Source organism: Haliotis asinina, chromosome 8 (assembly GCF_037392515.1).
Source record: "Haliotis asinina isolate JCU_RB_2024 chromosome 8, JCU_Hal_asi_v2, whole genome shotgun sequence".
In the NCBI taxonomy this organism is placed as follows: Eukaryota; Metazoa; Mollusca; class Gastropoda; order Lepetellida; family Haliotidae; genus Haliotis; species Haliotis asinina.
The window spans coordinates 62,755,221-62,778,631 of record NC_090287.1 but is presented as its reverse complement, the minus strand read 5'-3'; the positions used below and the strand labels follow the sequence as shown (position 1 = coordinate 62,778,631).

The window sequence follows — 23,411 nt, the reverse complement described above, 5'->3', positions numbered from 1 at the left end:
CTCAAATTTTGGAGACAGTAGCTATGTTTTACTTATAAATTACTGTGATATTCTAGTTGGTTTTACTGTCCTTCGTTGAGAGATTTTAATGTAGTTTATATCTGGAGAATTTACAACTTTTTTCAGTCACAATAAGGCTGAAATATTGCAGATGTGACTTTAAATTTTAACTCACTCACTCATTTCTGTCACTAATGCATCATATTACCAAATGTTCTCCAGTTATCTGTCGTAAACCTTTTTGAAATCTTTGCTGCAGGAACAAATCACATGACTCTGTTCTCAAGCTTATTATGTTGTTGATAAATATCAACATTGTAATGAGTGTGTATTTTCTGTATATTTTGTTATTAATTGAGTAAAACTTATTATTTGGTCACAACATTTAGTGTTTTGAATAAATATTATGATGGGTCACGTTTCGTTTAATAGATGGTCAACACTTTTAGGATTCTGGTTTTCGGAATTTATCTGCTCTTAGTTTTTCTATGTGTTTACTTCCGGAAGACTTATTCGAGGACATTCAGCAGTGTTGACGATGTTCGTAAGTGCCCGAAATTTCGGGAAATGACTGAGTATATTCGGGAAATGACTGAGTATATATATATATATATATATATATATATATATATATATATATATATATATATATATATATATATATATATATATATATATATATATATATATAAAGGCTAGTTGCCGAGTTGGAGTACGAACACTCATTCACATAACTGGAGGATATACATCACTGCCAACGCTTGATCATCAAAACCCGTCAACGCCTGAATCTACATTATCTGCCGTCAGAACGATCGCTGTGCTTAAATTCTGCATAGTTGATTATCTCTCGTACTGAGACTTTGGTGAGTTTGCTACATTATATCTTGTGGCCCATTGCCTTAGATTTTGTCCCATTTGTATTGAATTTGTAATCAGCATTGTGACTATTGACTTGTGACTTTGTATACCTTGTTCTCGTTGCATAATAATACATAAGTTGAACGTGTGACTTGTCTTTGTTCTGTTTTGCTGGTTCACAAGGGGGTTTCTTACATCGTTTGTCACGGTAAATTCTTAACCGTAACAAAATGTTGATTTGTGAGTGTGATCTTCCCAGCCTGATGACAGGACTATATGTGATACAAAGAGATAGCCAACGTCAGCAATGTTCACTTCTTTAATATACTAGAGGACACGCAGAATCACTCAACAATGGAATCCTAAATTGACATTATAGCGTTGTCGCCATCACAAATGTCAAGCAAACGGAGTCGAAATTCACAAAAGTGCAAAGACACGACATTTTGGGCATTATTTTTTTTCCGCATTGTCACGCTTTGAATAACATGTCTTTTTTCAGAAAAGGTGCGACAATGTGTGAAAAGCTTTAAAATGCGAGACAATGAATATGAATATCAAAGTGTCAGCGTGTTGATTTGCCTGTCTGATCTTCCCAACCTGATGACACGAGTATGTCTGATACACTGAAATGATGAACAACAGCAATGCTCACTACTATGGTAAACGAGACGACACTCCGAATCACTCAATGACTCAAGACATTAACCTCAACTTGCTGATTGGCGCAGTCCCCTTTATACGCGTCAGATACACGGGGAATCTTCAGTAGGCTTACAGAAGCTGCACATCGATTTACATAACAATCTTCAATAGTTGCTTGTTTGAGCTTACCAAACACGATAAGGTATACGCTTTTGATATTGGCCTGGTCTCTTATTGCTTGTTTGGATACAAGGGTATTTACTGACAGGGTTTATTATCGGGCTTGACCAATAACTGCAAGAAAAGTGACAGCTGTATTTGAATATTAGGCTGTCCATTTAGTCGCGTACACAGAATCATATGCTGCAGTCATCATCCGCCTTCTGAAACAGACGTAAGATGTACGGAATTTGTACCATGCAGATGTTCATCTTCATAGTTTACACATCCTCGAATGTATTGACACTGTCTGTGGGTGAGTTATGTTTTTATATTGTATAATTATATATCATTTTGCTGTTAAATAATCATATATCGTTATAATTATACATAATTTTAATATTACTCGCAACATTGTGTATTTGCAATGGTTGACATTGATGCAATGCATTAATTTCATAAATGATATAACGTTATATTATGACATATTTTCTGAAATATATTTGAATATCCTCACACCTAGGAACGGAGTATTCAGTCGATTCTTCATTAATATAGGTACTGTAATTACCCTGTAGTCGTAACGCAGACGTTAGCACAATTCGCAAATGACATCGTGGATATCAAATAATATTGGTTATTAAAATGTTACGGTTAAGAGGCAAACTCCTGAATCCCCATGTTATATGACACACTTTGGGCAGAATACAAACAGAGTACAAATATAACTCGCAATAGCGTTACAGCAACACATTCTGCACCCGTCCTTTAGTACCTAGACACGATAATTTGGTTTTAACTGACGCTGTCGCTACATCGATGTTTTAATACCGCCTCAAAAAAACTTTCAAGAAGTTGTATTGTAGATATGTGAAGGAAATTTCCAAATTTGAGGCATCAGTGACAAAAGTCATGTCCGATGCAATTCCCTATTTTGACTTACACCATACTTTCCCGAATTATTGCATGTTAACAAATGACTAGACGTAACACGTTTATCACGAGTGCCACAGGTGGGGCAGTATGCGCTCAAAACGGATCTGTTTACAAACAACATCGCACAGCCATAATGCTGCTAAAACAAATAAATGTTCATTATATAGTCACAGTTGCAGAATCGACTCTGCTTTTAGCAATGATTTCTTATGAATGTGGAAAGGGTTTTGTCGCTTCTTTTTTCGCGTTCTTGGTTGGACGGAACAGGAAATTCACAGCGAGGCAATAGATCTATCAACCAGTCTATTTATTCAGCGTCAGTTCGAACACAAGGTCATGAGAAGACGTGGTTTGATTACTTTCTAACCGCCTTCTCGTGGATAGGGGCGAAGGGTCCGTTGATGAACCAGGCTAGCTGTGTCACTCACGCTACAACACTCTTTACTCTCCGAAAATGTAGGGGAACCGCATTTGTGTTCTACGGTTGAAAGCATTGGGAGATACCGCGGAGTCAGTCAATAATGATACGATAAGAATGACTATTTTGAATGACTTGCACTACCTTATGAACCTAGTTACTTTACAGTAATCGCTTGTGAAAGGTGTTGCTGTATGACGTGAAATTAGCTTGTGCATGATTTTCATTTTAAACATAAAACGGCAAGAAACACACACTAAGAAGTGCTGATGCAACACGATTGTCCAAATTAATGGGCAACAGTAACATATCGATCCTCTTCCAAATAAAGAATTACATATCATGCACGTGTGGGATACTGCGTTGTGTTTATGGGAGGTAATGAAGAGAAATGGTGGAGCATTACAGAAATGTCTGTCTTTGAAAAGTAATATATGTATGTGTGTGTGTGCGTGCGTGCGTGCGTGCGTGTATGTGTGTGTGTGTGTGTAAAATTCTTTTCCAATGTTATGACGTGTGGACAAGGAATGAGAGGTTCGCCAATCTGGAATAGAAAAAAGAACTCGATCGGGGGAACGGTCAGTGATTCTACCGGTTTCAATAATGCTATCTGAAGCGTTGCTTTTCCCATCAGATATCTTGCTGAACATCAAGGCATATGAGAAATGCGCACATCCTGTGGTGTGCCGCAGAAATGACTCAGTCAACAGTGAGTTAATGGTGACCACTTGGCTGATCTCTGCTGAGAAGCAATTTGCTGTGTGCAGAACAGGTAACATTTCCTATACGCACTGGTAGATACAATATATCTTACACATCGATATTTAGATTCTGATACATATCATCAAATGCACTTTCATTTCACTGTTAAGGGGTTTATATAGACCGTGTTGTGTGGCGTCAGGCAAAACAAAACAAACATTCACGCTCTTCCTGCAAATTGTATGCGTGTCGGGTTTACAATTTGATCAAAGGCTGAACCCAAAAATATCAAATATCAAAAGGCTGACGAATAGCTCTGTTCGTCTGATTCTTAAAACTAATCATTAAGACGATTTCATTCGGACTGCAACGAGAGAACAACAATGCTATTCGTAAACAACCAGGAACAAACTAATGTTATTCGTATGTTTTCTACTATTAAGTGATCTTTTCACTTCATTTCATCGTTTCACGTATTCTGCTATTGATCCTATTTCTACAGAAACTCGACGCTGGCAACTCTATATATTTCCTCACTTAATCCTGACATATGTCACCCCTAACCATATCCTGTTACTTGCACATAAACAGACACATACCTATAGTACACTCTAACTTGCTCAAGAAGTAAAGATACAGTAGACATGAAATAATATGATTTTACGCCGCTTTGGGCAATATTCCAGCAGGATCACTGCGTGGGACACCTGGAATGAACTTCGCACTTTGTTTCCATGTGGAAACATATCAGGAAGTTTGCATTCATTGGTGATTACAATGATGTACGAATCAAGAAAGTTTAGAAATGCTTCTGAAAAAATTGTAACAGTCATATTTAGGCATTCTTTTTGTGACAAACCTCCAGCAATGCTGTTTCAACTTTCAGCGAGATCAGTGCATGGGGATATGGGGATTCTAGCATCGCTCTCTTCCTGTCAGCGTCAATTCGGTCCCTCTTCTTGCAGGGACGACCTCAACGTCAGCGTCTGTTCCGTGGTCTGCCCCACGCTCTTCTCAAGCCATGCAATATACATTAAGTCAGTGTTCAACGTCACCAGTACAAAGCAGTCCTACTTTGATGTCCTCGTCAGACCCGATTCCATGGGAGACGTCATGAGAGGCATCACCTCAATAGTCAACCATGTGAAGTGGAAGACGTTCGTTGTTATAACTTCATCTTATCAAGGTAGACAATAGAGCACTCCATGGTGTACATAAACCCAGACACTGATCAGAAAGCATGGTCCGATAAATAAAAGCCTTCATGACTTCCAAGTATTCAACATATCCATGTAAATTACACCTTGGCATATTACAACAAAGAGAGATAAGTCACTACGGATACAGCCATGGACTACTGACTTTGTAAACCATTTCTGAGATCACCGCTAATTGTTAACATGAATACGATGTCGGACACAAGTATGAAAATTCATATATTATCATATAACCAACAAAGCTGAAACGAAAACTATTGCTATATTTGGATGCTTATGAACGACATTCACCGTATTGAATTCTGTTCGGTAACGATATAAACCTGCATGTAGAGTATCATGTTTGGTCATATTTTAATCATAGCAGACTCTTTTGTCACAAGTTCTACAATTAGACATTCATAAAGAAAACAGCAAAATCCAAATGACATTTTATTTATATACCGACCATATATATAAGTAAGTGAACATTCCAAAAGAAAAGACCCGTGAAGGTCCCGGGGTAGAATAGGCCTTCAGCAACCCATGCTTGCCATAAAAGGCGACTATGCTTGTCGTAAGAGGCGACTAACGGGATCGGGTCGTCAATCTCGCTGACTTGGTTGACACATGTCATCGGTTCCCAGTTGCGCAGATCGATGCTCATGTTGCTGGTTCCTGGATTCTGATCCAGACTCGATTATTTACAGACCGCCGCCATATAGCTGAAATATTGCTGAGTGCGGCGTAAAACAAAACGCACTCACTCACTCCAAAAGAAAATTAGTGAAATGCCAGTTATATCTTATCTTATAAAACACTGTGGGAATGATGGTGTTTACAGTTTTGACTGCACTGTCTGAAGAGGGACTGGCTTCCATCAGATTAATGCTATATATGATAGATGAACCCAACACTCTACTGGAAAGTATTGTCCTAGCTAGTATCTACCAGCTGCTTCCAGAGGAGGACCTCAAGTTTCTTGTGATCTGTCCATCCGACTGTATAGAGAAACTCCTTAATCAGGTAGTGCTTCCGGTTCCAGTCCTGTTTAAAACAGAAATAACAGCAACGCATACTTATACAAAAATTAGCTTCCGCTTCATGTATATATAATAGCAATACGACATAAACTTTCTAAGACCGTAACGTCGACATATTTCCCACTAGATTTCCATAAGCAAACTCTTTCTGATTTCCTCACAATGTGATGTTTGCAGTTGGGCAAAATATTGACGAGATAGGCACCGAAAAAAATGCACAAGCAAATATTGTAGGTATACGAAATTCCCGAAAAGTGTATGAACAGTATGTAATACCTCTGACTGAAGCTAAGTGCCTGTGTGTAGTTTAAATGTCTATGTGATGACACGATGTGTCTGTTACAATGGTAAAATTCGGTGGGAATTCTACTGGGAATTAGTGACGTATAGGATGTACGATGTGCAAACAATGTTGTTTTCAGGCTCACTGGCTGGAATCAAATATGTCAGTGATGAGTTCAACTGGGTTCTCTCAATGGCTAATGGTACCTTCAGCCGGAAGTGTCACGGATATTGGTGACAGTCGTGAGCCATTCAAAACTGATGATGTTGTGTTTCTGGAGTTCATGCCATGTTCGAGGTATTTTCCACCACTGGTAAGTACATATTAGTCATGGGTGTGTGTTATACAGAAAAGGATTAACCATTAGGAGTCGAAGCCTTTACAAAACAGGGAAAATTAGCCCCCTACCAAAAGAGTAAGAATGTGTCTGTGGATACATTATTTGTACTAACATTGGTGAATCTACTGATATTGATTTTCAACCTCCAAAACATGGGAAAACATGTATTTTGAGAAGAAGTAGGTATTCTAGACCAGGGGCCAAAAATCGCCCTACATTTGCTAAATTAAGTCAAAATGGGTTGAATTTTGTGTCACGATACCAATGCATTTACTTTCATTCACTTACAACCTCTAAAACAGGCAAAAGAAATATTTTGGGTAAAGACAAATGTTCTCGCCCACCCACAAAATGTTTCTTGGCCACGGGCGAAATTTTTTCTCATCACCCACAATTATTAGAATTCAGTCAAAATTATTTGAATTTTGTGTCGTAATACTTAAACATACTTTCATTCATTTACAAAATCCAGAACATGAATTCTGGACGAAATTAATTATTCTCGCCCATGGATCGGCCCATGAGCGAACAAGTTCAAAGTTTGACTTTTCAATTTTGTCAGATCCCTTGTCACACAGTGGCGACGGTGCGGAGAGTTTCTGAACTTTTATGAGTTCAGACTTGCATTGTGGTGTTTTTTCATGCATTTGGAATTGTGTCATGTTTACAGGACCTGCAGAGTATCACGAAGAACCTTTCAAGCGTATCAAAGAAGAATATGACAGAGCAGGCGGTTGACAGTGCAGACTGTACACAGAGGGTATCTGTTTTCAATATCTTGAGCCACAACATAACTCTTCGTAGGATTTATGTCTATTCATTGGGTCACACTATTCAGAATGATTTCTTCTCAGTTTACACTGACTCTAAATCTAATGTTCTACTCCGACTTCATTTAAGGTAAATAATTTCAGCAAATACCCGAATTTTGTGATATCATATAAGTGCTCAGTCAGTTAGCGAATACCGTTGTGTATAATAACACTGGTGAAAAACCCATTTCTTGTCTGTCACTTTGTTTAGCTTTACAATCAACCGTTTAGCAACGGTTTTAAATGATTCAGGAATATATTTATAATGTAAAACCCGTCAAAGAAGGGAAGCAAAACAACTAGAATATCACAGTCTGAATTAAAACTAGCGTGGAAAGTTTACAAAACTAATATCACTATTCGGACAATACAATATGACAACAGGCTGTAGATCACCAACAAATGAAGGTAGATCACTATACTATAGGTGACAACATTAAATGTCGGAAACTAATGAGTTACAATATAAGCAAGAATATCTAAAATCAAAGAAAATATAGACAAATAATCATCATTTACAGATAGATCCAATAGTGGTGGTGCAGTTTCCAGAACAATATCATCTAGCTTACCGGATCATAGTTCCACTTTCACTGCCGCAGCAGACGCCGTATTAACAACCTTAAAACATGTTAATAATCACCATAAATAAAAACAATATATAATATATAATTTATTTCAGACTCTCTTTCGTGCCTTCAAGATGTTAATAATTTGGGGGGAGCAAACGTCCGCTTGTAATTGAGATTACCGAACTGTACAATGATCTTGCTACTGGTCAATGCGACGTCGGCTTTTGTTGAATACCCAGTCATGTTGGTATTTCTGGCAGCACAATGGCTGAGGTTGCTGTTAATCCAGCATTCAGCAAACCTGTGACACTTCGTTGACAGGGTTTTATATATCTTATGTAAGTGTTATGAATTTAGATCTACTTTTAGTCACGCTATGGCTTAAATATTGCCGATTTGACTTCAACTCTTAACTCACTATATTGTCTGTCTTCGGTGTCATAACATTTCATTGGTAGTATCTGATAAAGGTGTTCATATCCCACTCGTCAACACCAATGTACGCTATTTATGTTTGCAGACTGCAACTGTAAGTGATTCTTCCATTCAAGCCAAACTTCAAGTTCTCAGACCAAGCCATACTGGAACAGCTGTTGAAATCATTGGCAAGATTGGGAGAGATGGCAATCTGGAAGTCAAGCAGCAGCTCTTTCACGAGAGCGAATATGGATTTCAGAACCGAACGTTAACTGTTGCAACTCTGGAGGTACTTGAATGCCATTGTTTACTGTATGGTCCAAACTGGGCGACTGGTGATGTATCACCACATTCCACTTTCGTGAACACAGTCATCTCTCATTTCCATTCATCCATTCATACTATTATGTTAGTTGACCTTTTTAACCCTACACTGTGTCTTAGTAGAATTTCGATGAAGAATGGTCGATGTTTGTTTGCCGTGCACACTTGCTGGTAGCGATGCACCATCACTTATAGCAAAAATCGGATAAAGTGTGTTCATATTCACATCACCTCTAGAGTCCAGAATCTGGCATATTGGCCACAACAGCTCTCGATGTATTCCGAACGCCTCTGCCATTTTCTGCCACAGTCAATCATTACAAATAATTCATCCACAACCTTTTCCCTCAAAAACACTATGAAGTTGTGCATCGAGTATACTTTTGACCACACAGTGGATGTTGGATAGTATAAGCAGAGAAGAACGTATGTATGAATTTACAGTTAACTTTAACCCTATCGAAGACTGACAAGACTGGCTTTGGTATAATTATTGTTTTGATGCAAATTCTACTCAGCTGTTTTGTTAATGACAAAATATGTGTAATTTATTCATTGAAAGTATGGCCTACAGCAGGTGATTCGGTGAGGAAATAACAAATCATGTAGGTTTTTCAAGAAACCATGAAAGTCGATGACAATGTATTTCTAACAGTTTTCTTGTATTGTTATAGTGGGCGCCATTTGTGATCAAGAGGGTGGAGAACGGTTCTGTCAGATTCGACGGTCTTTGCATCGATCTGTTGCAAGAACTTGGGAAACAACTCAATTTCAGGTTTCAGAGTTCAGTATATATTTGCTTATGCACGTTTGTGTGTGTTTGTGCACACTCTTCACTTTTGTGTTCGCTCTTCACGCCGAGTACCCGGATACAATGTGTCAAGCCCATTTTCTGGTTCCCCCGCCGTGATATTGCTGGAATATTGCTAAAAAACGGCGTAAAACTAAACTCACTCAGTCACTCGAAAGTCGAGTCTCACTGACACTGAAACACGTAGCACTATTGTCTTAATTCCCACACATTTCATCGAGGCTGTCTTTGTGCTAAATGTCATCATTAAATCAGTTGTTAGTGTAAACACCACCGGGTCGGCGCATTGGTGACGTAGGACGAAGAATGACGCTATGCGTGATCCGTTGCCTTTCCTATTGTAGACATTCTGTCACTTGTTGCGTAGTGGCAGCCTTCTCATTTGTCAGCCCATGTAGTCCAGTACGTGATCGTTCGGATTCAAATCGGGGGAACATGCTTGACGCGACAAAACGATGGTAGCGTTATCCAGAACGTCGTTTGTCAGTTTAAGGGTATGAGGCCTGTGTTGTAAGATGTGGTTGTCCCGCTTTTATATCACTGCACGTCACTCCCCACAACAGACTCCAAACAGTCGTACGTGTTGAGCTTTCATTTAAACATCTGTAAACAAGAGCTGAGCCGTCATTACATTACAGTCAAAACCTAGTCTCGTCGGAGAATCTGACGCATCGCCAGTCATTCATCTGCTAACGTCGAATTATTGCCTGTTTGTCTTAGTCGTTGTATCAGTCTGATGACAATTGCTCGGGTGCAGCCAAAAGTTCTTATTGTTTTGTACTTTTTTACTACTGTGCTGCTCACGTGTTGCGTAGGGACGTTTATAAACGCGCATTTCGTTAACTTGTTTCAGCGTTTGGTCGCGAAATGGATACGGTGAAAGTACGTGCTTCACATGTTTTGTTTTATCACTTCATTTTCATTTATATCAATGTGTATGTAAAATCATGCGGTGTGTATATTCGTTTGAGCTCTACTGTATGTGTTACAGGTAGGTGTGGTATATTCTTATTAATTCCACTAAAATAACTCTACTGTTTAAGTAAAAGACAAATGTTACTTGCTAAATTGGTGTGACTCAAAAATCTTAGTGTTTGTCAGTTACACCCTGGTGGAGCCCGAAGACAGAGAGTGGAGTCGCATACTGAACGGCAGTTGGACGGGGCTGGTGAAGTCACTTGTCAGTGGGGTATGTTACTGTCAGAATATATGTATAATGACATTAAGTCTGTCAAGTGTGCGTCCTCAATTCTACATACAGCATTCCTCCATTGTAGTAGGGAACACGGTCGCCGATTGGTAAGATCGTGAGGTCCAACATGATCGGCCAGTGAGGTACCTCACTTGCACTCAACAGTTGTGATTCAAAAATATATAATAGTTTTGAACATATCACTAAATGTATTAGGGTCTCGTTAGACTTTGTGGCCGATGCTTACGTACCCTCTCAGGATGAAAGTCAAGTAAGTCCCAAAACATTCGATGTCAGTTTAAGTCTACCGAGTTTTTGATCGTACTATTCATGTTATGGTATTTTTGGCCTGCATTTCGTACACTGGTGTAAATCCAGCAAGAGTACTTGCAGGTAGCAAAGTCCCCATCACAGCAAAAATAACTTGGTTTCCGTTCTTGCGGAAACCTGATGGATACTGGGTAATGTAGGTTTCCGCTAGGTTTCAGTTTCAGGAAACGCGCAATGAGAGTTTCCGCATAGTTTCCACAACTGAAACTAACAAGTCTTAGTTTCCGTCATGTTTCCGTCAACTGAAACTGTAGTTGGAAGTTTCCATTTAGTTTCAGTTTACTGAAACCTTTATAGCTGGAGTGAGTACGTTTCTGGTCTTGCGGAAACCTTGTGGATCTTGGGTAATGTAGGTGTCCGCTAGGTTTCTGTACAAGGAAGATGACAATGAGAGTTCGCTTAGTTTAGAAAGCTGAAATATGTTGTATTATCTTGTTATATTTATTACATATTTATTTGAACAAAAAACAAACTCTGGAAATGTTATGATTCAACTGTTTCATTTCTTAGAAAAGCTCACAGTTTAATGCAACAGGGCAGTTGCAGTAGAACACAATTCGCTGTATTAAGAAACTGGGGCGCTCAGAGAAGAGTAACAGAATTCTCTCCACACAAGCATTGCTCAGGAAGTAGGCACACTGAATGAAGACGAGCTAGCCACTACACAAAGTGCTTTGTTCTTCTGTAGATGTTTGTTGCTGTATGCGAGTCCTGGTTAATATCTGGCGAAACATCTGAATCCGAATCAGTCAGGCTCTCACATTGTGGTGGTAATAGCTCGCAAACCTTGAATGTGCTGTTAATATCTTGGTCACTGTCAGTGTCTGGAAAGGAAAAGGACATTCAGTTTGAATCATCAATTCAACTGAGAGACAATTCACTGAAGAAAAGCTTGTAAAATCTAACATTTCCAATGAATGAAACACAGCAATATATATGATAATGTAGATAACATATATTACAAATATTAAATACGTATTACCATTTGCTCACTTTCAGTTAGTACAGTTACATGTATGATACATACATTAAATATAGTAAACATGGATAGCAAAGTGACAGTGCAAACTCGTTTTTTAGTGAAATCTAAAAATTCTTTGATGACTAACCTGATGAAACATTTGTCATTCACCCGAAAAATCTTTACAAACTAACAAACATCTTGTCGTTAAGGAGATGGAGATAACGTGTTTTTCTTGAAACAGACGTCTGGCAGTGAGGGCAGAAAAGCCGTATTTCTCCTGAAATTTAAAATAAATGTATATATTGCGCTTGAATCCATGTACAGTTACACTTTGAGTGAGATCAAAAAGGTTTGTTGTATGTATTTACATAGTGTCTGCTTCATTATAAAGTTATATGAATAATATTGTTATAAAAGAGATTCCCTTACCGGGCATATAACAGATAATATAGCGTGAATTATAAATACCAATGAAGGCGTCTTGTCATTCTCCGAGTTTGTTGGTCCACAATCCATATCTGTATATCAAATAACTGACACAACGATTCTTTCAGAAATATGAAGCTTGAGGTGTGATGATAATGTCAATGCATTGTAGGGCTAACACATGCAACATGTACTGATGGGCAAGGTTTGAATTGTTATAAAACAAATATCAAATCATCAAACTGATTAACTGGTACAACTGATACACAGAACTGACACAGAACATAAGATACTAGATAATTTGATGAACTAATAAATGTATGATGTGACTTGGTTGAAATATTTCTGGAGTACAGATTGTATGAATAGATATAACGAAGACATATATACGGAATATCTCTGGGTACCCATGTTAAAACAAATATTGTAGAAACCAACCATATACCTGAAACTTATTTCTCGTGATTTTAGGCTGTCTTTCTTGACAATTACCAATGTCGCAATGTCCACAAAGAACTGTGTCCCTGCAGCAGAAAGTGCCACGAATAGTCTACAGAAATTATGCATGTACAACTTATAGCCAAAGGGTCAGTGGGATAGTGCTTCATTCTTCATTCACATTGACAAATGAATTAAGGTTTGAAAGAAATTGTGACACATCACCACGTTATATTAGTAATAGTAGTAAAGGTATTCATCAAGTTAACGTAAAGGGTAGATAGGGATAGTAGATCTGGGTGTATAACTGAAAAGAACAAACAATGTTAATATTTCTAACTCCCGTGCATGTTTTGAGCACTGTGCGTAAATTACTTACATGGAACGGGGGTGGGGAGGGGGGATCCATCCAGCAGAAATATATCCGGATACTACCTTCTCCTGACAGGATTTTAGAAAATAACTTATTTGCCACAATAAAGTTTCCCATGAGTGCTAAATAAGTAGGACTCGTGACGCTCGGGCCTGTTAAAGTAAGGTGAACATGTTTTCACAATTTATCACTGTTAATAATCACAAGGCCTACATATTGATGCTTGACACTGAGAAAAAGCAATCAGTGACGCTAATGCGATGAAAAGACTGCTAAAACCATAACTGCCCACTGTTGTCACTTTGAGTACTTACATTCAATCCGCTGAATTCCACTTTTCACACTCCCCTTTGATGTCGGCAATGTAAACAAATAAACGAATGGCGACAGGATCACGTCCACGCGAGACTATCTAATTGTTACAAAAACAACTCACAACAGGGTGTACCTTCCTCTTTTGTTGTAGAACGCGGAAATCTACTGTCATATGGTCACATTAGATTTATTTTTAAAAAAAACAATGACAAAACTGTGTATTTCCCGTGAGTGTTAGCGAGACGCCATGTTGTTTGGCGGGTAGGAACAAATTTGTTTTCCTAGCAATTATTTTCAAAACTTTAAGCATAAGATGGCTGCGTCGTGTAAACTTTGCCATGGCCACCTCACTTCCCCAAAAGCACTCGACGAAAGAATTCGCGACTTGGAGAAGAAAGCAGAGAACGGATGCGAGAAACTCGGAATACCTCGGATGTGTCAGGTAAGACCGAGGGGTTTTGTTATTGTCAAATAACGTTTAAAGAATTATTGCGTTACTGACAGAAATCCGGATAGATTATAAAGTTTATCCCGCGAGTGTATATTTTCGCTCGTATTATTTTTAAATGTTATCGTAAAATCTAAGTAAAATAGGCCTGAAAAATAAGTTTGTTTATATTCCATTTCAATAGAATACACCAAGCTTGTATTTGTAAGTAACTATCTTAGTACTAACCACAAGTATTTATTTAAGTTTAAAGGGGCAGACTTTTGATTTTAGTGCTCCTGTTAATAGTTTGTAAATTTTAACGTTGCAACTCGGTTAACACTTGTACAAAAGGTGTGTGTGTGGGGGGGGAGATGAATTACGATCTGCATCACAAAGATCCGCCATATGTAGTGGTTCACTCATGGGTTTACTGGGTATTGCAAGATATATTTCACCAATTCAGATATATTTTAAAGAATGTTAAAAATGATGGGCTTTTACAATGGCAACATTTCGGTGTAATTTATTAAATGCAATCCTGGATCATTAGTGAAATGAAATTGTTTACCCCCAAATTCGCTCAGAGGGGTCAGATGTGTTTCTGAACTATTTGAGGCAAACACTAAATTCATATAAGAAACTGTTAGCTTTGCGTAGGATACATTTGAAATTTCATGTAATTTTTCAGTAATTTAATGCATATGTGTTGAGTATAATCATATACGTATATATACCTGTTATATATATACCTGTTATATTTAACGTATTTGATTTAATCTTTAGACACGACTGCTGGAGGATCACCCTTGTCTATCGAAGGTATGTGCTCATGTTACTAGGTAATTTCACTTTGAATATTTCATTAATTCACTTCCCTACGTACGTTTTCTCAAGATACATGAAAGTATCATTTGCAAATGGATTTGAATAGCCGGTAAACTAAATCAGTTTAACATTACACCTGTGTGAAATTGCCATCAAACTGACCCCTTGATTTTACAATGCTTAACTGCTGCAAGGTTATGTCATGTGATATAACTAAACTTCTTTTATCATGATCTTTATGTCAGTTGTTCACTTACCGGTTGCATAACTTTGGCAAACAGGATGTACATAGAATTTGCACGAAATAACACAAAGGATGGTTAGCCTTTTTGGAAGTTATTTTAAATCATTTAAGTACAAAATGGTAAACGTTCAGAACAATATATGTATTCAAAGTGATAAATCTGTAGTTTACTTGGTTGTATAATTTTCACTGACGATCTTTAATTTTAATTAGACATTGTGTTGAATGCATGATTGAATGAAGTGCAAGGAAAATGACATTTGTTTTTATTTCAGTAAAGCCGGTGACGAGGACTCTAATAAATATAGTAGTCAAAGAAACAAGTGACTATATCACGACCAAGGATGGTCAATAGGATCTTGTGAAGGTAATTTTTACTCACCTGCCTGTCATTATAAATAGCTAATGATTTAATTAATAATGTAAAGACAGATTTATGGATGTTAACTTCAGTAGCCCAGCCAGCATGGCATATATAAATGTGTGAAACGTGCTGTATAGTACTTTAAACATTTATTTTCAGAAGCGCTTTGTAGAGTGTGGCGGAACAGGCGTGATGATCTCAGTAGACAAGAAACCGGAAAGAAAGTGTCACACAGAACAGCAGCAAAACAAAAAACAAGAAGAATGAAATCCGTAAGTATATCTATTCGAATAATAACATGTAACAACTCTTCTCATTACAATGTATGATGACAGATTCTAAGTTCCGGAAATATACATTTAAAATGTTTATGGATTATTGCTTTTTACATTCTTAAGATATGTAACACATGATTCAGGTCATAATTTCATAAATCATAACATAAGAATCAAGTCAGTTAATGATGATATATAAACATGTTACTACACTTCAGTGACTACATGTCACTTCAGCGCAACAGATTGTGTGTCCAAAAGAAAATAGGATATGTCATTAAATGTGATGAACTTGTGTTGGGGTGATTAATGAAGTAAATAACACGCCACTTCCTTTTTGATAATTTGCAATCCATCTTGGCATTATGGTTTATCTGTTGATTGATTTTTGTTTAATTTTCAGAAAATTGCACTGCGCATGAAAAGCCTGAAAACTATTGACTGGCCAGATCGACGAAAGGAAAGGGTTTCAACTATACTTACCTTGGAAATGACTTCACCAGTTGTGAGTGATGAAGAAGATGCCAATTTATTAATCTCTTACCCCTTTACCTGGGAATCTAAACTTAAGACGTCTACACTGGACTCAGCCACAATTTTCAACGCCACCACCAAAGCTAAGGCCAACATGAAGACCAGGATGCGGCATCCAACCAGAATGACAGAGATATCCGCTCAAGGATGCCCAAGTGGGCTAGTAAATAGCTAATCGATCACATGAACGCAATTTTATCTGTGATCAATTAAATTTGAATTATTCTCAATGTAAAACTTTAATAGTTTTGATATTCCGATTGTATTTCAATTAATACAATTTTATTCAATCTTAATTTTTATCTATTTTCCAAGAGACCTTTATTTGCTTTAAATACATTTTTTGTACTTTCAATGTAACCTAAGTTCTTTATTGCATTTTATTTCATTGTTGTATTGTATTGCATGGTGTGTATTATTAGCATTGACTGACTGGGGTGTGTTTTTCTGTGTCAGCGTGAGGAGGTGCAGGAGGAGTCAAGGGATGCAACTGTTATAGCATGTTTTTAGAAATATTTTTGTCATAAGTTACCAATGTTGATCTGTTATCTAGTGCTATATCTTTTCATTATTTATTAGATATATGTTTGATCCATATTTGTTTGAAAATAAAACAGTGAATCTTATTGTATCTTTTGTTTTTCTTTGTGTGTACTCGATGATTGTACACAAACTCCATATATTGTCTTTGCCAACCAGGAGTAACAGGAATTGAATGACTCCTGTGAACCCGAGTAAATGAAATGCTGTGGAAAAGTTTCTGGCAACAGAAACTCTGCGGAAACTATGTAGGTCAGTTTATAACTGAAACTCTGCGGAAACCTGATGGAGTCCTGGTAACTGAAACTCTGCGGAAACCTGATGGAGTCTTGGTGACTGAAACCCTGCGGAAACCTGATGGATATCTAACTTAACTGAAACTCAACGGAAACTTGTTGGAGCATGGGTAACGGATACCGTGCGGAAACCCTTAGAAAGTGGGTAATTGAAAGTTTCCGTCATTGCGGAAACTCAGTGTAAAAGAACGGAAACTCACTGGATTCTTGGTGGAAACTTAAGTTTCAGTCCACTTTCCATCAGGTTCCTAGTATGCTGATCTTCCTTCAGCCCGTGGTGTATAATGTATTGTCTTCCTTAGTTACAATGTTTTAGTTTTTCATGTTAGTGTTATATTTATATCTGTGATATTCTAGTATTTTTACTATCCATCGTCGACAGGTCTTTAGTGTATATATATTCCATTTCAGGGTTAAATGTTCTCGACACGATATGGCTGAGATATTGCCGATGTGCCGTTAAACATTAACTCACTCACTCTCTGCTTGATTTTCAGTGGTACATTTATAAACATTTCACAGTTATTTAGCTCTTCACTGCAAATTGATTGTTTGTGGTTGATAGTTGTCACTGGTTATTTAAGTTATTTAAAACAGTCAGTGTACCGACGATTCCAGACAGTAACATCAAGTCACGTTCTGTTCGTTAAAATAACGTTATAAAGTGTCATTTGGATGAATATGTATGAACTGTTAGATAAAACCAGTTTAGTATAAAACAGGTAGTTGTAATTAACAACTGAAAAATAGAAACATGATCGGCTTGCAGGAACTACCAACGTGACAGGACCTAGTCTCCCTTTAAATAAGCACACCAACAGCTGACTTTTTAAGCCATGTTCTAAGGGTTACTATGTCTGTACTTCCAGGAAGCTGATATGATTGTGGCACCAATGACTGTGACTCAGAGGAGAGCGACAGACATCGATTTCACAGTGCCATACGTCTACGTCCACTCAGCTCTAATTCTGAGTAAACAGGATCCCAACACTAACAAATGGTTGACCCTTCTCTCCCTGTTCCGCTCTGAGGTTCTCGTTTGTGTCATTGCCTCACTTATCTTTTCCACTGTCTTCCGCTTCGTCATGGAAGAAGTGACACCTGTCAGATCGTGGACGGATGCCAAACACCCAGATATACAGACCCGGTATGGACATATACTCTACAGTCATTTTGGAGCCCTTGTGGCCAACGGTAATTCAGCATTGCTCTTCTAAAATGACTTAAAATGTGCATAAACACATGCCCTTCCACCGTAAAGCATAGTAAGAACTACAGGAGTGTCAGGTCCAGACTTGATTATTTACAAACAACATCATACGGCGGTAATACTGCTCCAAAAAATACATAATGGGGATCGTACTCGTACCACTGCACTGTAAGTCTAATCAGCAAGATTATGCCAGGATCACCTGAACGCTCGGACATATAAGCTATAGATGTGCTTTGATTGTACAGTATGTCTTTCCCTGTTACACAGGAGGAGCATATATCCCAAGCCCTGGATCCGGACGTATAGTGCTCGCCTGCTGGTGGATTTTCGCAGTGATACTGGCTTCCACATACAGAGGAAATCTCATTGCGTTCCTTACCGACAGACGAGAGATACCACCTTTCTCCAACCTGGCTGAGATGGTACAGCAGGACATGTACAAGTGGGGGTTTGTGGGAGGGACGTCACTGTTTAATCTATTTCAGGTCAGTAATGTTGACCAGATTCAGACTGTACCCTGAGTTTGTGCAACTTATAATGATTGTGTTAAACTGGCTGACGTTCGGGGTGCAGACATCATCATTCTTAGTAATAAGTACTGTTGTTTGAAAGCAACAGCTACGAAAGGACAACTAAATACTGCTATGCGTTCAAAATACGAGGCAAGGTGAAATGTGCGTTCACATACATGCTTAGTGCCAAATCTCTGAAGTCTTCAGACAAGAAGTACAATGGAATCTCTGCACGGCATTTACAGGTGATACATACACACAGAGGCAATCAGATTGTTTCTCTAGGCGATCGACGTTCCTCAGTGTATTCTTACGCTTTCATCGGGTGAATGAACGACGAAGAACTAAGAATATGTATCGAAACGTCGTGCTCCAGAAATAAAGACGTTGCCTTCCATGAATTCACACCTTTAACATATACAATGTTTTAAATTACCTTTGCATGAGGCGGCCAGAACACCATCCTAAAGTTTCAAGTCATCCAAACATCTCAATTCGATCACGGAAGCGGCCTGCAACAATATGTTATATGTGTTACGTCTTGAGTAAGGTTTTAGATTAACATCGCACCTTCAAAGCCATGTCTCGGCAGATTATTTAACGATTACTGTTTCCACGAAGAGTGAGCACGAAACACAATGTTTATAAAACAAACTGTCTCCTCTTGAACATCTGGCTTGCAAAGTGAATCTGCGTGTGTGCAGATTGTTTTCTGGAGCTGACGAACAGTTTTAAGAGCTGATGTTCAGTGCACTTGAATCATGCCTTTGATAAGTGTCCAGTCGCGTCTATTGATAAGATAGATCTTTGTCATGGGTCCTAGTTATTCTTTTAACCCGTTCATTACGGAAACGTTTTCAGGAATCCAACATTTCCGTCTATCACAAGGTGTGGAACGGTGTGGAGGAGATAATGGCAAACGAACCTGATTGGTTGAGTCTGGATGGAGACGAGCACATGCGCCGAGTTGTCGAGAGTCAGTACGTCTACTTGGCAGAGGAGTCTACTCTGGAGATGTGGGACGACCCACGGCGGTGTGATTTACAAATGTTACGAGACAACTTCTATTTTAGTAAATACGCCATTGGCCTACCCAAACGCAGTGCATACACACAACTCTTCTCCAAACAGTGAGTGAAGTATTTTCGGATACTTTGTGTATTCGTTCATTCTTTCTTGTGTGGCTAAATGTTTTGCTCTGACAATATTACGATAAGAAAACAATATCCATAGCACGCTCAAGCTGGCTAAATGTGCTGAAGCCAGCTTGTTACGACCACGATGACAGTGTTAACAATCAAATGATAACATAAGGTAAATAATGAAAATAGGTATTTCGGTGGCTATTACTACACTGTATCGAAAATAATTGCTTTTCAAGAAGACGATTGAAAGTTTCTTTACGTAACCTTCTGTCATCTTTTCCAGAATATTGCGAATATACGAAAGCGGCCTCTTGCATCTGTGGTGGGATCGATGGAAACCCAAACACCGGTGTGTACCTCCAAGCACAAAAGCGAAGAGAGTCGACATATTGACCTTGCAGAGTGCCTTCTATGGTGCAGGGGTGGGTGTGACCATGGCGCTTTTAGCCCTTGTTTGTGAAATAATTCGTAAACAGGAATGTAAAACAAAGACACCAACGACAGCTTGAGAGTGCTGAAGAAGAGTTCATGAGATAAGATAGTTCGTCACCAGGAACATCCGGACATCCAATTCCAGCGATCATGTTGCATTGGGACCTTGAGAGGATGTATCTTCTGTTCGCCTTTCTTGTTACTATTGATATAAATATTTTGAACAGTTACTTTCATCTAGTCGTCTGGTTCTGTACCAGGAACATCCGGACATCCAATTCCAGCGATCATTTTGCATTGGGACCTTGAGAGGATGTATCTTCTGTTCGCCTTTCTTGTTACTATTGATATAAATATTTTGAACAGTTACTTTCATCTAGTCGTCTGGTTCTGTATGTGTTGCCCATTCAGATAAAAGCAGCTTTGAAATGATTATTTTGAACAACATGAGAATAGTGAAGCTACATAATGCTGTAGTGGTTTGTCTCTTCACTGAATAAAATTTAAGCATATCTGTTTCAATTATAAATGTCGGTTTAATACCTTTGTCTTTGCGTTTGTGATGCGTCCGTCGTGCATGGCGTTGACGCGAGTAAAACGTGAAACAGGCCTTTCACTTAGCTTTGCGAACAAGTAACGTATCAGTCACTATCTAGGTCGAATGGACAGGGCCCTGACCTGATAATGTACAAGGTCGTTTGTGCAAGGATCACAATAATTCATGATTCTTCCCACCGTTTAAATACATACATATATTGTATTATACAATCTGATTCAAGGTTGCTCCAATATGTGTAGAGAGAATTTCATCTCGATTCTCACATTGTTACTCTTTAGGACCAATTACTGATGCGTTTCAGCTGCACATAAGTTGGTAATACCCATAATTAATACCATGAGACTATGCTTTGGAAGGCTAATGTCAACACGTGGAACTGACATACCGACCCTTACTTACAGGTGGATCCAACGATGGCGGCACAGTTGCTTGTGTCACGGTCACTGGGTCCAGAAGAATATCTTCTCGACTGCCAGATCACATCTCAGTTTTCACAGCCGAAACAAACGCTATATTTACAGTCTCAAAATATATTAATGAACAAATATCAGCAATATATAATCCTTCGTGCCTTCCGACTGTTAAAAAAATTCTTGCAAACATCCACTTTTAATTGAATGATATAATGTTCTTGCTTCTGGCCAATACGACATCGGTCTCTGTTGATTACCCAATCACGTCGGAACTTCTGGTAACACAAAGGCCGTTCTTGCTGCCAAGGCAGCACTCAACAAATCTTTGACACAACCTATTCCATACTCTATAACAAAGGTAGCATCAGAACATGCATCCGTGGTTTGATGCAGAGGAAGTGGTGCACCCAAATAAATACAGTGTTCCCAGAAATTATTGAGAAAATCTTTGTTTTTTTTTCTAATGATGCTAAGATTGGAAAAAGGGCTTTCACTATGCACTAAGCATACTAAATAAGGGAGACAACTCTTGAAGGCTTAGAAGGCAGCTCATTACGTCAAGAGTTATCTCCCTTGTCTGAGCAGACGGCTTCCTGTGTTGACATGGCAGAATTTACAGCAAGAGAGAAAAGAAAGCTCATTCTAGAAGATTTTGAAAGGGGTGAGGCTGATGCTAAAGTGTTAGCTTGTAGACATGGTATTCCTCTGTCTACAGTATACAGAACTTTGAAGAATATTCAAACAGGAATCGGGATAGAGCACAAAGCAGGGGCAGGTCGGCCTAGGAAATTCAGTGTTGTGGATCGCCGAAGACTTGGGCAGATAGTGAGTAGGGGCAAATTGAAAAGTGTTGAGAACATCAGAAATGAAATGATTAGCAGAGGAAGTCCTCAGGTATGCAATGAAACAGTTAGGCAGGAATTACAGAGACTTAATTGGGTGAAAAACGTGGAATTCCCTCGCCGTTGATGAAAGATGCACAAAAGGAAAAACGTTTAAACTGGTGTCGGGCTCATGAAAATCAAGATTGGGATAATGTTTTCTTTTCGGATGAAAGTTCTGTTTGGCTTTTCCCTAATTGTGTGAAAATTTGGACCAAAGATACTGTCAAACCTATCTACCAGCGACCAAAACATAGCCCGAAGTTTCACATGTGGGGTGGCATATCGGCTCGCGGAGTGACGCCATTGTGTGTTTTCACGGGAAACTTGACAAAAGAAAGATACGTTGACATTCTAAATGGTCACCTTCTTCCGACAGCACAAACACTGTATGAAGATGATTGGATCTTCCAGCATGATAATGACCCAAAACACACTGCGCGCTACACAAAACAGTGGTTGTCGGGCGAAAATGTTCAAGTTTTAGACTGGCCCAGTTACAGCCCAGACCTAAACCCAATTGAGAATGTGTGGGGAGTCACGAAGGACAGAATAAACCAAAAGGGACTGAGAAATATTGAAGATATGAAGGCCGAGGTGGTCCAATATTGGGATACCCTGTCACACGATTACCTACAAACTCTGATGGGTAGTGTGCCTAGGCGTATTCAGGCATGCATTGCTGAGCGAGGAGGTCTAACAAAGTACTAAAACAAGACTGAGACTTAAAAGGATGATGTTTTAACATGTTTATGTAAGTAAAACGCAACACGATTCTCAATAATTTCTGGGAATACTATACATCAATACAATAGTGACATGATATACATGGTGTTGGTGTAAATAAGTTACATGAAATAAGACCCTATATTGGTTACACCTTCTTGGATTGTCAGTCCAGATATGAGATCATTATGAGACGATCTTGCATACTTACTGAAAGGTGAGGATACTCCTTCTTGCATCCCTTTTTGTTGCAAGAATCATGGTCAAGAATGTCACATGGGATAAACATTTCAATGTCAAACCAGTTAAGGATCTTTTTTTATAATATTAGTTTTCACTTTTGGGGAAAATAATTGAATTTTCAAAGGAAATAGAATCCTGAGAGGATACGTCCCAAAACTTTCAAAGCTACATTTTAACTTTCCAGGTTCTTAAAACGTAGTATTTGTTTTGCTCTTGTAAAGT

The 23,411-nt window shown here is 38.5% G+C and overlaps 1 protein-coding gene across 1 annotated transcript; it reads left to right on the top strand.

Moving 5' to 3' along the window:
* The first annotated feature begins 1,923 nt into the window (after positions 1-1,923).
* Positions 1,924-20,444, top strand: LOC137295033 (glutamate receptor ionotropic, kainate glr-3-like). The gene is made up of 13 exons (XM_067826293.1): positions 1,924-1,981; positions 3,654-3,791; positions 4,608-4,907; positions 5,762-5,943; positions 6,383-6,556; positions 7,254-7,343; positions 8,488-8,673; positions 9,383-9,483; positions 10,621-10,708; positions 17,935-18,259; positions 18,546-18,763; positions 19,652-19,920; positions 20,219-20,444. The coding sequence occupies exons 1-13, from the start codon at positions 1,924-1,926 to the stop codon at positions 20,442-20,444; spliced, it is 2,355 nt and encodes a 784-aa protein (XP_067682394.1).
* Positions 20,445-23,411: the final 2,967 nt, after the last annotated feature.

What these genes read in the sequence shown, in the direction of transcription:
- LOC137295033 (XM_067826293.1), top strand. Translation starts at nt 1,924, where the DNA reads ATGCAGATGTTCATCTTCATAGTTTACACATCCTCGAATGTATTGACA. An exon ending in TGGAGCCCTTGTGGCCAACG is followed by an intron (nt 18,260 to 18,545) that starts GTAATTCAGCAT and finishes CCTGTTACACAG; the next exon opens with GAGGAGCATATATCCCAAGC. An exon ending in ACACAACTCTTCTCCAAACA is followed by an intron (nt 19,921 to 20,218) that starts GTGAGTGAAGTA and finishes CATCTTTTCCAG; the next exon opens with AATATTGCGAATATACGAAA.